Source organism: Carassius carassius, chromosome 10 (assembly GCF_963082965.1).
Source record: "Carassius carassius chromosome 10, fCarCar2.1, whole genome shotgun sequence".
Lineage (NCBI taxonomy): Eukaryota > Metazoa > Chordata > Actinopteri > Cypriniformes > Cyprinidae > Carassius > Carassius carassius.
In genome coordinates this window covers 236,014-253,926 of record NC_081764.1, presented here as the reverse complement: position 1 = coordinate 253,926, position 17,913 = coordinate 236,014, and the positions used below count along the sequence as shown (strand labels likewise).

Genomic DNA, 17,913 nt, shown 5'->3' with positions numbered 1-17,913 from the left:
GATTGCATTCAGGAGCTGCTTTAGACATGTAATAGCCGAAGCACTGCACCATTAAAACAATAAATTAAACATTTAAATGCAAGTCTGACTTTTGATTAGCTTTCTGATGGTTTCTATGAGAAGGTAGATTTTGTAAATACCTAATGCACGCAGAAACACTCAGACCTGATCGTGCTCGTTAAATCATTGTGTCCTGATAGATCTTATTTAGCAGATGGTCAGAGCTCCACATGGACTTCCTGACAAAGACTGGACGGCCCTGGACTAGATCCTGACGGATTGATCGGTTGGTTGAGTGTAGGTTAACCATCTTAACTAGCACTACAGGTCGTCCTCAAGAATACTTCCTCCTCTGTCACAGAGTCTCACAAGCTTCATTTTGCTCCATCTCTGTAAATGACATTCGCCTTCTGCTTTGTGTTTGCTCTTTCAGGTTTAATTTTGTTTGAATTCTAAAGCTCTTTTTTGTGAAACGTGCATGGATAATATTCCTCGATTGGCCTTTGAACACTGTACAAACCCAGCACACTGTAAAATTATACTTTAAAGGTCAAAAATAAATGGTATTTGAATTACGTGTCTGTGTGATCCACATCTGCTCAAATCATCGAGATATTGCTTATAATTTAAACACGGTGTTCCCTGACATTTCAGCAACTTGAATGCAGCATCTCCCTGTTTTTGACCAAGATCTCGTGATGAGGATCCTCAGACCCCTGCAGACACTCGGCTCTGTTCTGGCGTAGGGTTTGTATCCTGTAGCTCGAGATTATGATTCGGAACAGATGTATTTGCGCAAGTAGAACAAATGAATTACATTTCCAGGTGACTGCGAGGAGATCAAATGCAGCAGGATCCAGCTTAACTAGGCCACATCCGCCGGTGTAAACAGCTCCTCGAAGTCTCGCGAGAACAGCGTCACGCGGCGATTCTGTCCAATAAAGTGACGCGGTTTCCGCTGCGCTCTTATTTCTGCTCCGATCGAGAGAGACGCGCAGCTCGAGTTCAGAATATCATCGACGCGGAGTCTGATTCAGACACACTGAAGATTATTAAAACACCAACGTTTCGTTTTAAAGCAACGTTTCCCTTTCCTTTGTTCAAAGTCACACGTCTCACCGACGGGAATCACCGGACGCGGCAGCGGAGCACGAGCGACATACCGGCAAACAAAGAACCCCTTCTGTGCGAGAGACCAGCCCTCAACACCCGTTAGTTATGAGTCATGTGGCCGTCGAGAATGTGCACGGTCTGGATCCGCAGGTGAGCGGGGCTCGGGGCCGGTGTACCGGAGGCTCGTGTAAGATGGCGGAGCCGCGGCGCGTCGGTTTGTCACGCGGCTGCGCCTCGCGCTGCGTCCTCGGGGCTCGGGAGGGTCGAGTTCTGAGGGAATTTCGGTGTAACGTTAGTTCACGAGTGTCTGTACCAAGATCGAGCAGAAAACTCACCGCTGGAGGATTCACGGCCTGCTCCGGAGATTCTGACCAGCACTGGATTTCACTGCGTTCGCATTTATTTTGTGTGTTTGCTGTCGTTAATTATCTTAATAGAAACGCTTTATTTTATTTTTGTACGTCAGATGAACCCAAACGGACGCGAATATCGCGATGTAACGCACCGCGGTCTTAATTTCCTATAACGATACGCAGTAAATATGAGCGACTAATCAAAGTCACGTGATGAAGTTGTCGTTAATTTAATACATGGCTTTGTTGTTTGTTTCTGTGTTTATTATCAGTGTTTATAATAGTCTAAACCAGCTGGACGTGTTCGAGTGATTTGCAGGTGTTAATGTTAATATCGTTGAACGGAAGTCTCGTGTGAAGTTAGTTCAGATCTCGTCGGATCTTCTGTAAAGTCCGTGTTTGCTCTCTCTGACCCCAGATCAGCTCTTAAAGGTTCTGTCTCTTCTCTTCTTCCAGCTCGCTGCTCTAGACCTGAACTCGGATCTTCAGGGAGTCCCTGGAAGTGAGTGTCTGTCTCAGATCAGTTTAGCTCTGAATGAAGTCAGGTGTTCATGCTAACAGTCTGTCCTTCACAGGGCGCTACATTCCTCCTCATTTAAGGAACAAAGAAGCTTCCAAAAGCGGTATGTACACTTATTCTTGTCTTAACTGGTTAACCCTTTAACTTCAGTGACAAATTAAAAGCCTCACTGCTATGTTTACGTGTACTATTTCTGTTTCAGTCAAACTGAACGCTGAATAAAGTAATCGGGTTGATTTGCACCTTTATATGTCAGTATATGATAATCATTCTCCTACACGGTTTCTTTATTTGTTTCAGACAGCAGAATTAATGTTTATCCACTTCTGGTCATGGCACCGATGTGCCGTGCTGCTTATGTTTATCACACAGGAAAGTCGTGTGTGGATGAGAATCTGAAACAGGGACAGATGGACGTCGTCCTGCTCTTCTTCACAGACGCTGCGTGAAAGGAGGGTTTTATGATGACAGGAAACTCGTTTTTTCAACAGGAAGAACAGCTTGTCATTAGCTCAATTTCTGCGTTGCTGCACACGCGCAGTTCTTCCAGTTTGGGTTTTCAATCTGATCGAGTGTTTGTCACTCTCGATCGTAGAAAAGGAATAAACCACACCTCTCAATCCGATCAAACTTTCATTCAGATCGAGCTCATTAAGGTGATTACATGAAAGCTTCTCAGTTCTTATTTATGCATGTTGTTAAGGGCACATCCTGACCCAAAATCGAGTGGTTTTCTCTGGCATTTTTGGATCATTTTACCCCCCCCCCTCCAACCTTTGTCCAGTGACACGAGTGATTAACATGCTGGCATGCAACTAAAATTCAACCAGAGCCTTTCTGAACTGTATTTGCCGTGACTCTGGTTTCTGTTTGAGATGCTCTTTGACCTTTAGTCTTCTTGTGACGGGGCTGTTGGACCCAGCACCCTCCTGACTATACGTTAGCGGGAGCTTTTTCCTCTGATAGACAGAGCGGTTACTCAGTGGCACCAGGAAGGAGCTGTACGTTTCTATTATGACAGCCTTTGGCTAAAGAGAGACTTAAAGTGGAAGTCCTCAAATATGCATGATGCCAAGATTAATTCTCAGCACAGACTTCGAATCAAGACGGCTTATTTAAGCCACATTTCTTTCCAATACAAGATAGCAAATGTCGTCCACAGGCTTTAAAGATCACTTGTTAAAGACTCTTCTCAGATGAGGGGGGAATATTTGGAGTAGTTGCTTCAATGTATGCATTTACTTTAATTCTGTGCATTTTACTCCACTTACTGCTTTGCTCTTGAGCATCCTCCCCAGACGGCTCCGCTCCATCTGAAAGCAGACTGAGCATTTCTAGCACGTGTTTAATAACATCTTCCTCTCGCTCTTTCACAAAGATTCTCCCGGAGGATGGGATAACGGACGTAGTAATGGCTTCGTAAACGGCTTCCATGAAGGCCGAGACAACCGTATGAATGGAGGCAGCAGTTTCGGTGGCCGTGGCTCCATGCGCAGCGACCGCGGAGGAAGAGGAGGCTTCAGAGGTAATCCCAGCGACTCCTGCAATCACATCCAGTGTCTTCACCGCACGCCTGAGAACGCTAGCTTTGCTGTTTCTCTACAGGACTTGCATTGCTGCTTTTGATGTGAATCATTTCTTTATTAGGATTTGGTTACGACAACAAGGATGCCGGCGGGTGGAACGCCCCAAAAGACACGGCCTACAACAGCTTCGGCGGCCGCTCTGACCGCGGGAAGTCCTCTTTCTTCAGTGACCGCGGGTCTTCATCCAGGGGCCGGTGAGGCTCGCTTGCTTTCCTTGTTTTATTTGTTCCCTGCTTTATCGAATAACTGTGATTGTGATGGAGGTCTCTGTAAGGCCTGGGTTTGTCTGAAGCTGTGTTGTGTTGGGCAGTTACGAGCGAGGAGGTTTTGGCGGCAGTGGGAACAACCGATGGACTGATGACTCGAGGGACAATGAAGATTGGTCCAAACCCTTGCCTCCCAGTGAGCGTGTGGAACAGTGAGTGTGGCCATTCTCACATAATGCTGCCTTCAGGTTCCTTTGAAGGTGTTCCTGCTTCCCCTGTCCCTGGCTTTGTGTGAAGAAGCCGTAGCAATGTGTTACTCAAAGATAGGAGTGTTTTAAAATTCTGCAGTGAAGAGCATCAGATTGAAGTAGTTACGATGTGATGTCATTCATAAAATCCTGTAAATGTGAGCATTGATTTGTCTTTGAGTTTGCTTGTGGTTTTTAAGTTTCTGACACTTGTTCCGGTTTCCTGCAGTGAACTCTTCTCTGGAGGCAACACCGGGATTAACTTTGAGAAATACGATGACATTCCTGTTGAAGCCACAGGACAGAACTGTCCACCACACATTGAGAGTGTGAGCCACCTGATCCAGATCCGTTTAATTTGCATTATTTTCAATATTTAAAATTAATTCTTCATCTTTGTGTATTTTAGTTCCATGATGTAGATATGGGAGAGATCATTATGGGTAATATAACCCTGAGCCGGTACACACGGCCCACTCCTGTCCAGAAGTACGCTATTCCCATCATCAAGACGAAGAGAGACCTGATGGCATGCGCTCAGACAGGTGAGACGTCTGCAGAGTTAATCATGGGGTGTGTGTGGTAAATGCTTGAAATGACGTCTGTCTTTGTCGCTGTAACTAGGTTCTGGTAAGACTGCAGCCTTCCTGTTGCCAGTCCTGAGCCAGATATTCACTGAAGGACCAGGAGAGGCGCTGCAGGCTATGAAGAACAGCGCACAGGTAGAACTTCCTGTTTGCAGGGTGATAAAGAACTGGCTTCTACTTGTGTCGAATATCTTAACTGGGTGTGTTCTTGTCTCTAGGAAAATGGGAAATATGGCCGCCGTAAGCAGTATCCCATTTCACTGGTTTTAGCCCCCACAAGGGAGCTGGCTCTCCAGATCTACGAAGAGGCCAGGAAGGTAATAACCAGAACACAGTGGAGCTTCCCGATTTCTGTTGGTTGGAATGTGTTTAATGTTCTCCCGTGTGTAGGTTGCGTACCGCTCTCATGTGCGTCCCTGTGTGGTGTACGGAGGCGCTGATATCGGTCAGCAGATCCGTGATCTGGAGAGAGGCTGTCATCTGCTGGTGGCCACTCCTGGGCGTCTGGTGGACATGATGGAGCGGGGCAAGATCGGCCTGGACTACTGCAAGTATGTCGGAGATCTGCTGTGTCTCTGCAGTGTGCTGCTGTAACGAAGTGTGATCTGGAATCCAATCTTGTGCATGTGTTACTTTTAATGCTCCAAGAATGCCTTGGCTTTTAATACGTCACCGTTTTGACCGTGAGCTGTGTTTCTGTCGTTAGTTATTTGGTGCTGGATGAAGCAGACAGGATGTTGGACATGGGCTTCGAGCCACAGATTCGGCGTATCGTGGAGCAGGACACCATGCCGCCCAAAGGGCTTCGTCAAACCATGATGTTCAGTGCCACCTTCCCCAAGGAGATCCAGGTGAGCGTTTCAGCCTGATCTCTTTAAAACACCTCGTGGTGGTACAACCTCAGGACGGCTCTAGCTTGTACCGTTTATTAGACTTGTCTGAAGAGCTTTTGGGTTTCCTAGATCTTGGCTCGTGACTTCCTGGAGGAATACATCTTCCTGGCTGTGGGCAGGGTTGGGTCCACCTCGGAGAATATCACCCAGAAGGTGGTGTGGGTTGAAGAAAATGACAAGAGGTCCTTCCTGCTGGACTTGCTCAATGCCACAGGTACGTTTGTAAATGTCCTCTGAACACTCAGTCTTCATCTGATGTTTGTCTCTGTGGTGTGACCTTCACACAGGATGTCATGTTTGAGATTAAATTAGCTTATATTGTGAGTGGACTAAACTAATCTTTAGATTGAAGTCACTCTTGGAGGTTGAGTACAGTGGAAGAGTTGAATCTCATTTTAAAAACTTTTCTAAACGCCAGAAATATGAAATTGATATTCAGTGAGCTGGCTATAGATACTGATGATTATGAATTGCATGCTCCACCCACAGCTGAACACTGAGCTTCAGCTTAACCCATGTAAACCATATCCAGACTGAAACTGATTTTGTTGAAGCTCATCATAAGGTCTGATTTTATTCAGTCATTCCGAATGAGGTTCAGGACAGTACGGCGGAGAGCGTAGAAAAACCTGGTAAGTAGAGATGTTTATCTGTCCACTGGAAGTGGAACAAATGTAAGTCTCATCTCACTACTTTATTTTGCTTAAACATTGTTTGTTTCCCAGCCCAACCCTTCCATGTCGAATGAGATCTAGTTTAGAGCCCTGCATTTTAACCCGAGCCTGAAGAGGCATGACTTGTTTACGCCCATAGGGCTGGGCTTCATGTCATAGCTCCTTTTTATATTTTAATAAGGACATTTTTATTAATTAATAAAAAAAAAAATTTATGTGGCTGACTCTGCCTTTAGAGAGAGACTCCTTTTAAAATGGTTTACTTGTTTGTTTTTGTTTTTTTAATAGTTGCATTTTAAAGTAGACGTTTCTAGTTGTCTAGGGTATATTTCTCGTGTAAGGATAGTGGTTAGGCAAAGTAGCCTATGTGTGCTCCAGTTTACTGAGACTGCAGAAAACTTGTCCTGATTGTTTTTTACAAAAGCACAACATTTTCTGAGTGTACACAAGTCGACCCTTTACAGTTTTTGGAGTGGTTTTTATTGTAGGTTAGTCAAGTGTTGATTTGAGAAAGCTAAATTGATCAAACATGTGGTCATCTCGGCCGCATGGTCATCACTTTATAAAAAATAAAAAGCTTGATCAAAAAAACTCAACATTTTTCTGCATTAACTTCAAGAAATAAAATATAAGCACTTTGATATTAAAAACAAAACTGAACCATTTTAATGGCTGCAACAGTATGAGGCTGTGTAATGGGGAGGAGGACGAATGGTCTCGGGCCGATGATTCTGATGAGCAGTTGGACAAAGCTCAGACTAGGACCCGACTGTCTCGGGCCGGGGCCAGACTAGGGCCAAGATTTGAGGCCCATGCAGGGCTTTAATGTAGTTCTCATATGGTTTTGGGATCATTCTTGACCCCTTTTTTTTTTTTTTTTTTTCCTTCCTCCACTGATATTTCTTTGGAAGTAGTCATGCTCCTTTTGTATTTCGTTCCTGCGGCTGGATCTGTGCATGAAGTGGCATGAAACCAATGCAATGTTGAATTGTAAAACCAGAAGACTGCTGTAATTTGGTCCCATTCAGCAGGACAGCACAAGGCTCTGACTACAGTAGTCTTCTGAGTTTAACAAAGTTCACTTCTATGAGATCCAAATGCTTGTCACTCCCTGTTTGTCATATGCTGCCATTCATTAGCCTCTGCTCCTCGTACTGAAGCGTGATCTGTTGTTGATAGTTTTAATCTCCTCTAATAGGAAAAGAATCTTTGACCTTGGTGTTTGTTGAAACTAAGAAGGGAGCGGACGCTCTGGAGGACTTCCTGTACCGTGAAGGCTACTCCTGCACCAGTATCCATGGCGACCGATCCCAGAGGGACCGTGAGGAAGCGCTCCATCAGTTCCGCTCCGGGAGATGCCCCATCTTAGTAGCCACGGCTGTATGTCCTTTCTTTCTTTCTTTCTTTGCCTTGTAAAATCTTTTGTATATTTTGGTGCAAGTCTCAAACACGTTTTGCTCCACAGGTGGCTGCTCGTGGTCTGGACATCTCCAATGTAAAACACGTCATTAACTTTGACCTGCCTAGTGACATCGAGGAGTACGTCCACCGCATCGGGCGTACCGGTCGTGTGGGAAACCTGGGTAATTGCAATGACAATGTTGATACGCCTGCTGTAGTATACAATGGAACATTTTGTCTGCCGATTAGTGCCAGATCCAAATGCATCCCAGTGAAATCAGTGTTTTGTTGGGTTGTCACAGGTCTTGCCACATCGTTCTTCAATGATAAGAATGGCAACATCACCAAGGATCTGCTGGACATCTTGGTGGAGGCCAAACAGGAAGTGCCATCTTGGCTGGAGAGCCTGGCCTATGAGCACCAGCACAAGAGCAGCAGCCGCGGGGGGCGCTCCAAGAGGTGAAGCGTATTTCCACTTCTGAATTGGTGTTTACCTTTTATGATCAGCCCATGGGCACTCCATTGAAAGGGTTTGGTGTGTTTCAGGTTTTCTGGTGGTTTTGGTGCCAGAGACTACCGTCAGACCAGCAGCAGCACCAGCGGCGGAGGCTTCGGGAACCGAGGCGCACGCAACACCGGCGGTCACGGAGGAAACCGTGGATTTGGCGGCGGAGGTAAGGATCGCCTTCACTCCAGAGCACCCTCCATTTAGTTGCATGACCGCTTAGTTCTTGAGTGCCCATCACTCACCTGGTGTTTCTGGTCCTCAGGTGGCTTTGGGAACTTCTACAGCAGTGATGGCTACGGAGGAAACTATTCCCAGGTGGACTGGTGGGGAAACTAAGACTCCTCCACCTCTTCACTCCTAACAATGACCATGGATCACCATGCCAAACTCACTGAATGGAAACCACATGTACCATAGCCAGACTATATACCCTGTGTAGCTTTGAAGAACTTTGCAGTACATTACCAGCTGTGATTCTCTGACCACATCTGGAGAAGCTTGACCTCCGTGGGACTCGGATGCTGGGATATCTGGAGGTTCGACTGTAGCAGGAAGCAGTCTCATGATGTGCTCGACCGTACTGAAGGGGGAACGGAGGCTGAAGTTTGCTTTAGATTCTTGGACTCTAGTTTTCCACTACATTTCATTTGTTTGTACTAAATGAGAATCATTTGTTAATGTACTGTTCCTTTTAAATTTAGACTCGCTGTGTTTTGTTTGTTTTCCTGTTCTTTTTAAATGTCTGGCTGGTAATTGTTTTCCCCTTTTTTTTTTTTCTTTTTTTTTCCTGTTTTCTTCCCCCTCGAAAGATTTGTATGTATGGTATAACAAAATAAGCTTGGATGTAATCAAACCTTGGCAAGTCTGGGATGGTCTGTCACAACCTCATTTTGAACTGAAATTTTCAGCGGGGTCACCAGCGCTGGTGTCGCAGGGGCCTGACCCCCTCGATTGGCTGCAGTTCTCTTGTGTGGTATTACAAGGGAGTGAAAAATATTGAATGTTGGAAGGAAAAGCTTTCGCTCACTCTATCCTGGAGAGGTATCTATTATAGAGATGGTAGTCTTCTGAGAAAGAAACCAAGCCATTCCAGTATATTCTCTTAAATTTAATTGTGACGAACCACGTCTGCCTCCCGCCGCTTCGCTTCATAACCACACCACCGAGGCAGCTAGTTCAGTACCACATGCTAGCCGTTTAGTGGTGTTGGATTAAAAAAGTTTTTTCTTGAACTGTTATGGGTGTAGCAATTGGATTCGTCTCTTTCTTCCTTCGAAAACCGTTATTGAAGTAGATTAACGGTGGGCTCGTGGCAGTGAAGCGTTCTAATGGCTGCTCTAGAACCGTGAGGTCCGAGCAGACGGCACACAAAGCCCAGCCCGTCTCTGAAGAATCCGCATGCTAGTGTTCTTGTTTTTTGGTCAAGGAGATTTTCGAACCGATTTCTGCCGCAGGCTTTTACGTTCGTTACAAATAACATTTGTTCACTTTTTTTTTTTTTTTTTTTTTTTTTTTTCTCTTTTTCAAGCTGCGTTGAATTCCGAAAGACATCCTCGGCTTTACTCTTGAGACACGGCTCGCTCGTGACCCCCGGATCTTCGAGAGGACTGGGGTCAGCAGAATTCGGTGTACACCACGGGAACCGCACCAAACCAGCTGCAGGGGTGTGGTTTGGTCTAAAACAGACTCTTATTGGTTGGTTTGTAGTGGAGGAGGTTTCCATGGCATCCTGGCCAAAGACAGGGTTCTTTCAAACTCCCGCGCGCCCTTAATAGTGCACTACTGATGAGGGCGAGTGGGATGCGTTTAACTGAAGTGCAATAGATTTACTCTCAAGCGTGTTGTGCCTTTTGACATGAATTTGGAAAAGGTGACCTGAAGCAGATGCGTGGACAGTATTGAGGTGACTTGAGAGCAGTGGTGCTACTTAAGCCCATCCAGTTTTACAAAAGTTGTTTTATTGCACATCTAGGGTTTTATATAAGTGTCTTGAGTGCGTGTCCTTAAGCTTCCCAATATTGTGTGTGAAGATTGTGAAAACGCAGCTTGTTTACAAAAGGGGAATGGTTCTCCAATCGTTAACCAGGATTGATTTGGGACCAGCAGTGGGGAATTTAGCTATTTGCACAGATTACTAGATTCTACTTTTGCTGCTAGTTTGTGTAATTTATTAAGCATTTTTGAGAAATATTTATTTTTATAAGCCTAAAAGTGATAGTTTCAAGTAACTTGACCAAAAGACAGTACAAAAACACTGGCACTTGAATGTTGAATGTCACCCGTATGCGTGAAACTTATATTTTTCGGGGTAGTGTGAGCTTTTTAATGTTTAAGGTCATTTTGGACTGAAAATTTACTGTAATTGTGTACACAATACAATGTGTATACAATACAAATACAACTGTAATCTGTAATTGGAATCTGACTAAATGTTTCAATCCGATCAATCAAACTCTGAATTGGAAGCCGAAATTTAAATTAATAAACATGCCAAGGTTTGGAAAAAGTTACAGTAATATTTTTGTAAATGTGTATCAGTGCAAAGTGTTCAGATTATCCAATGCTCTTTTTGGTTTGTTTTTGTTTTCCCAATATTTATTTTTTATTTGAACCCCCGGTGAATGTCTGGCACACGGCAATCTTAAGTAACAAAAACATGTGGTTATTCTCTATTGTTGCGTTTGCATATTTGGGCTCTGGTGTTGGTGTTCTCTGACAGGTTTGGCTGAAGATTCAGTCTTAATTACAGAAGCAGTTATGGGTGAAGTGTTTAAAGCATGCAATGAAAGGCTTTTAATTGACCAAATCGTGAAAGAACATCACCGGAGCCCTTAGAGTTAGAAGTATTTGCTTTATGTACTAGTTTAGAGGCTGTGCACTGCACGATAAATAAAATGTGTGTTTATTGTATTTTACCACATTAAAGTTGGAAATTGCAAATACAGAAACCGCTCGGGCATCTGTGCCTCTTAAATGATTGAATACAAAAACACTGCTATTACTTTAAAAGGATAGTTCAGCCAGAAAAGGTAGTAATTTACTTGCTTTCATTATGTTTCAAACTATGACTTTGTTCTTTAGAACAAAAGGATGGTCAGTGGTTTGTAGACTGATGACCGCAATTTCAGTAGCAAAGGGGACATAGTTTTCTCAATTCAAAGTCTTGTATTTAAGTATCACAGAAAGTAAGTTCATTTAATAGAACTTGGTTTATATTTGTGACAAAATGTGATCTTTATGTATGTACATGATCCATTTATTAAAATTAAGCTCCATTTTACGGCAGTGTTTTTAGGGGTTCATGGTTTTCACACTTAAGGTGTTCCATGCATACCAAACAAAGTTCGGCTGTGTAGGGTTGCCAACTTCAGAAGACAAAAATAAGGGACCCTCAAAGTAATTTTACTGTACCACACCGTGAATATCACACAGCGTTCAGTGAGTTACATACAATACGTATATAAAAGATGGATAACCGGTTTCCAGACAAACATTTCTTTTGTTTAACATATTTATGTACATTGTAACTCTAAAATAGAATTGTAACGTAATGCAAAAAAAAAAAGTCACTATATATATATATATATATATATATATATATATATATATACACACACACACAAGGCTTTGGTTAGAGCAGACTGTGCCACCTTATAATGTGCCTGCAGTAACTTCTGTAATAGTGATAATAGAAATACCAACCTCTTTTTAAGATACAGAGAGAAACGCATAAGAGCTGAAACCATAACAACTGAATGGCTATGAAACATCAGTCAATAAAATCTTTTTTAAACAATGGTTTTTGTTGCAAAATGTACTGTATGAATGAAAGAAAAAGCCTATTTTTCAATTCAAGAGAACTAGGAGAATTAGTATTGGCTGCTTTTGAGACTTTTCTGGTCATTTTGTGTTTTAATAATGAGATCTAAGGAATACGCTAGAAATGTTATGTTTTTGCTCTCTTTATTGAACATTAATTAAAGATCAGGTAGATTGCATGTTTTCTCATAAGCCTTCCCCGAACGGATACATTCACAAATCAAACAATTTGTCCAAAAATAATGATTTTTTTTCTCCGTTGAATTGTGGTCATACTTCATATGCCTGTGAGTACAGGAAAATGACTTTCATAACAGAAAAATGGGACGATTCTGTATCAGTTCTGTGTATACGAAAGTTCATGTTTCTTGAACTCTGACCTGTGAATCTGCCATGTGACCAATACAAGACTTCCTCAGAGTTAGAGAAAAGACATTTAGAGATTTAGTTGCTGTATTTATCGTTCAAGGTCTGGCAGAAGGGGAGAGTTTGGATGGTTGCAACACTTTATACATTTCCTTTAGTTTCTCAGAGACTGTTTGTATTAGAAAGACTAACTTTTAAAACAATAAAGCCACACTACTGTGATGCGTGTACATGTGACAATATACTTGAATAAACCTTTATACTTGAATAGACGAAGTCAAATGCTACAAATGACCCCATAAGAGCGGACGGTTGCAACATTCATTTAAATTAAATTCAAGTAATTTCTTAAATATCATTTTTTTGCGATTTCTTTATTTTATTTGTGGACAGACAGGGTCTTCAAAAAGTTAAATTGGCTGTATAAAAACAGAATAGTAAATGGAAAAACATTTTAAAGTTATAAGTAACCATGTCTTGGTTAAATATTACATCTTAACTACAAAATATTAATTTAATCAAATTCAAGACACTGAAATGTAATAGTAGTCTATACTTCTGTGAACATTTACTGAACTAGGGCCAGCTGCATCTAAATAACTAGTCTGACTAAACAGTTAACCAGGTAATCAGTCTCGCTTTTAAAAAGTCAAATCTACCATTTTATGTAACTGACTTTATAAGTGTGTGTGTGTGTGTGTGTGTGTGTGTGTGTGTGTGTGTGTGTGTGTGTGTGTGTGTAAGACAAACAGAGAGAGTGAGAGTGAAGGAAATTAGTCCACCTTAGACTCAAACTGATTTTTAACCAATTTAAAAATAAAAGGTGAGATACCTGACAATTGAAAGGGATTCTTTACCAATCCATAGAAAGAACATTTTGTAATGTTAATAAACGCTCATAGTCAGAAAAGTTCTTAAAGCTTTTACATCAGTGTTGATAAAACTAAGTATATTAGCTTGACATGGTTAGAAGCTAAGATAACACTGATTTAAATTATGTGTTTACTGATTAAAATGTATGTTTTTGGCTGATTTCTTCCAGGAAGGATGGGGGGCTAATTAAGTGGGAATATAATCGCTGTAGTTCTTTCCTGATTGAAGAAATAAGCCATGTTCAACCGTCCATACGATCATAATATCAGACAATAACTGACTGAACCACTGTACGCTGATTATAACTAATATTAGCTGATATAAGATCACGTTACAGTTAGTTAATTCTGTTAAACATTACAAAATATGTATATGGCACGAATATGGTTTTCTTTAGACTAAAAGTGTACGTTAATATCAATGTAATTGTATTTTAATTTGATTTCTATAATTTGAAGGGAAATAAACGCCTTACCGCCACAGGAAAAGCGCGCCGATTTTGCGCGCGCTGTTCTGTGCGCGAGCGTGATGAACGGGCAATTCCCGTTTCTGAAATCACGACTATTGTCCCCGTCACCTGTTCAGCTGCGGTTTTGTTGTTTAATTCTTTAAAGAGTCTCTCGTTTGAGTCGGTTCTGTTCAGTGAAATTCAGTGAGTTAAACAGTTCGCGATTTCGTTTGAAGCCTTTGGACAGTTCAGACACACATCGAGTCGCTTGGAGAATTAAAATTAGCCTACGCGAAATTAACACAAATAACAAAAAAATGCTGTATAGATTGTAATATTTACATACAAGCAAATGAAAACTAGCCTGAAATGGGTCTTTAATAAGATAAACATCTGCAGCTTATGAACGACTCAGGTGAAGACATTTCCCTACAAACAGCACACATCACCAAACAAATTTACTATGGTAAAAACCATTAAATGTTCTTGCACCACAGGGTATCATAATATTAACCTGATTCTACAGTTTTAATGCCATCTGCTTAATTTGATCTTATTTCATCATTAATATATCTTCAGTGCCATGTTTGTTTTAGTTTATGCTTGTTTTATATTCTTTGAACAACCTTATAAATATAATATATAAAACATTATATAAATATCTGGTACATGAATCTGAGTAACCATTGGGTATAGAAATTCCATGGTAAAACCATCTGATATCTTGGGAGTCTAGTAATTATTTCCTATTATGATAATAATACTTCTTCTGCTGATGTTTTTTGATCATGTATTGAGCCACATGACCTTCATTCAGTATGCAGTAATTCATTTCAGTATTTTCATTCAATTCACATTAATTTGCAGTATTGGGTAGTAACTAGTTACATGTAACGCAATTATGTAATTTAATTACTAAATAGCTAAATGTAATTGTAATCAGGTAGGTATAGTGTCTGAGAAACAATGTGTAATTAGTTACATGAAAATGCAAACGATTACAAAGCAGGTTACATCTGAATCGTTTTAACACACACAGGGTTATTTGATTTCTTTATTATATTGACTGCTCTGAAATATGACACCAATGTCTCAGGAGTTTAGTCAGAGAATAGGGGACATGTGCTTATTTTTTAAGATGAACTGTTTTTTCCAAGGCATTGTTAGATTCCTGTGTTTCCTGTCATTGTTATTCAAAGATTTGATTTCTGCATTAACCTCAGAATAATGATCTCAAAGTAAGTCTGATTTTGTGGTGGCTGTGCTCTCTAATTAAATTATAATGATTTTAATTCAAGTGAAGGATTTTGAAAGTCTGATAGTTACAACCCAGATTCCGGAAAAGTTGGGACGTTTTGTAACTTTAATAAAGTAATTTAAATAGTTACACTACTTATTACATTTTAAATAGAGTAAACTTGTAATCTGTAACCAATTACATTTGCAAAGTAACCTTCCTAACACTGATATAGCTCTTTTCACGATACAAATCACTGTGAAGCAGCTGGACAGACAATAAAAATTTCTACATTATACTGTATTTAGGAGAAACTTAGCGGTGATTATGTCAAGGAGATATTGCTGGAGGCCCCACATCAACACTACTAAAGTTCTAAACTGATTATAAACCTTACAGTTTCTTAGATGTAGACCTTGGGACAACTTGTCCCAGTCTTTTCTTTTTACACAACGCTTGATATTGACAATATTGTGTAATGAAAATAAAAATGACATTAGAAATATAGCTGCATGTAGAAATGATGGGCCCAAGCACCTGAAAAAGCAAACATGAGACCAACTGCAGCAATGAGTAATTGAAGCCATTTTAAGATGATTTAAAGGTCCCGTTCTTCGTGATCCCATGTTTATAACTTTAGTTAGTGTGTAATGTTGTTGTTAGAGTATAAATAATATCTGTAAAATTCTAAAGTGCAAAGTTCAATGCCAAACGAGATATTTTATTGAACAGAATTGAACGACCCGTTTGGACTACATCCCTCTAGTTCCTGCAGTAATGACGTCACTAAAATATTTTTTTGACTAACCTCTGCCCACAGGAATACACAAACAGGTCTTGTTGCGCTCCGACGGAGAAGAGGAAGAGCTGCGTTTGTGTTTGTCTCCATGTCGTCGAAACGCTGTTATTTTCATCTCGGAGTCCAATCACCTTTGTTTGGGCTTCCCAGGGATGCTGTACTTGGAGATTAATGTGTCCAATTTATGTTTAACTCGGTTCCCGAAAATTATAATCCACATGTAAAACTATGTGCAGCACATTTTGCTGAGGACAGCTTCCTCAATCTCAATCAGTTTAATGCCGGATTCGCACAAAGATTATTCTTGAAAGATGGAGCAGTTCTCTTTGTCTGGAGAAGGCGTTGTTTATGGACCACAATCGGTAAGTGTACTTTATTATTTAAGTTGGTGCGTTTAAGTTTCTGTAATTTATTACACAAAGGGCAACGCTGTTTAGCTTTGTTGACTAGATTACAATATATCAATCTGTTTAAACTTTAGTAGGATTTTGGTAAATTTCATTATAACTTTTGACTACAAGATGGTGCTGTTACAAAACATTTTGAGTACCGTCAGGCCTTGGTGCCGAAGACACAGACGAGTTTCATAACAATACGCCAATGCGTTCATAAAATATATCACATCAAGTCAAAATACAAAATGGCTGACGTGGGAATGGGTGTTTGGAATTGGGAAATGGTTTGACTCTGCATGCTGCACTGAATCTAAAGAGACAAGTTTTGTAATTTTTGGCCAAACCATTCAGAAGTTATAACATATTTTTTCATATCTCTTGACCACTAGGTGGTGCAGTGCCGAAACTGTGCAGGTAGCCTCAGGTCATGCTTGTTATAACACACACCAAGTTTGGTCCCAATACGCCAAACCGTTGTGGAGGTATAGCATCAGATCCATGTTTAAATGCTCTTCATCAAATTTGTTTAAGCACCATTCAAGAACAATTTGTAAAGCCGTTCCTCTCCATTTATCTGACTGAGCAGAAAGCTGAAAGTGCGCTCTGGTGTTTGATTATCAATATGAGCCAAAGATAAAAAATCTATATATGTCCCGATGTGTGTCAAACATCAGATACTGTGTGCAGCATCCACCTGGATGATGCGACGGCAGCCATATTGTGCCAGAATGCCCACCACACACCAGCTTACTGGTGGAGAGGAGACAGAGTGATGAAGCCAATCAGCGGATATGGGGATTGTTAGGAGGCCATGATGGTCCGAGGCCAATGGGCGAGGTTACACCTCTACTCTTTTCGAAAGACATCCTGGGATTTTTAATGACCACAGAGAGTCACGACCTCGGTTTAACGTCTCATCCGAAGGACGGTGCTTGTTGACAGTATAGTGTCCCCATCACTACACTGGGGTGCTAGGACCCACACAGACCTCAGGGTGAGCGCCCCCTGCTGGCCTCACTAGCACCTCTTCCAGAAGCAGCCTAGTGTTCCCAGGAGTCCCCCATCCAGGTACTGACCAGGCTCAGCCCTGCTTAGCTTCAGTGGGAAACCGGTCTTGGGCTCCAGGGTGATATGGCTGCCGGCCAATTATGCATTAAAAGTATTTATACATTTATTTGTATTAAAGCAACAATACATAATGACATTCTGTATATTTAGCTTTCAGTATTAAGATTAAAAGATTTGTGTTGTGAATGATTGCATCCCAACCATGAAAATGCCATCAAAACATTATGGAAGGGACAGATGAAAGACGGCAAAAATTCAGCTTTAAAGAACAATGTTCAAACATATTTTTTTATATGAATAACTGTAAAGTGCACTAAATTGAAATCATTTATATTCTCTCATGAGTTAAACCTCTGAGCCTCAAGAAAAAGGCAGGAATCACATTAAAGAAACTAATTTATATATACATATACATGAAATCTCAGTTTTACCAAACACGTTTGAATTAAGGCCATGAAAATGCAACAGAAACTTCACCAAAAACAAAAAAACTGTACAAGTGATGTACAAGCTGTTAACTCAAGAGGCGAAGCAACCCACAAATCCACTTGATACATCAATGATTCTCCTATGGAAGCATATGGGTAGCGATATTCAATTTGGAATGTAATATGCAAAATGACAATGCATTTCTGTATTTACATTTACATTTTCCAATACATTTGTGCAACGTTTGGTGCAAAATGAAAATGAAAATTAAATTACATAATTGTCATTTGCCATTTCATACACCAGTTTTAATATGTAAAATGAAAACTAAGTTTAACGCTTTATAAGTTGCAAAATTAAAATGAAAATGTATTACAGAAATGATTAGAT

The 17,913-nt window shown here is 41.0% G+C and overlaps 1 protein-coding gene across 2 annotated transcripts; it reads left to right on the top strand.

Moving 5' to 3' along the window:
- The first annotated feature begins 964 nt into the window (after window positions 1–964).
- On the top strand, window positions 965–11,037 carry LOC132151461 (putative ATP-dependent RNA helicase an3). Of its 2 annotated transcripts, XM_059559556.1 has the most exons (18): window positions 965–1,263; window positions 1,923–1,968; window positions 2,042–2,089; window positions 3,365–3,511; window positions 3,634–3,766; window positions 3,883–3,990; window positions 4,256–4,355; window positions 4,436–4,571; window positions 4,651–4,748; window positions 4,832–4,930; window positions 5,004–5,164; window positions 5,320–5,464; window positions 5,576–5,720; window positions 6,088–6,138; window positions 7,379–7,560; window positions 7,646–7,763; window positions 7,884–8,040; window positions 8,128–11,037. In XM_059559556.1, exons 1-18 carry the CDS (start codon window positions 1,219–1,221, stop codon window positions 8,291–8,293), a joined length of 2,085 nt encoding a protein of 694 aa, XP_059415539.1. In that variant the 5' UTR covers window positions 965–1,218; the 3' UTR covers window positions 8,294–11,037. The 2 variants fall into 2 exon arrangements, with proteins under 2 accessions (XP_059415539.1, XP_059415540.1); XM_059559557.1 differs by lacking the exon at window positions 6,088–6,138.
- Window positions 11,038–17,913: the final 6,876 nt, after the last annotated feature.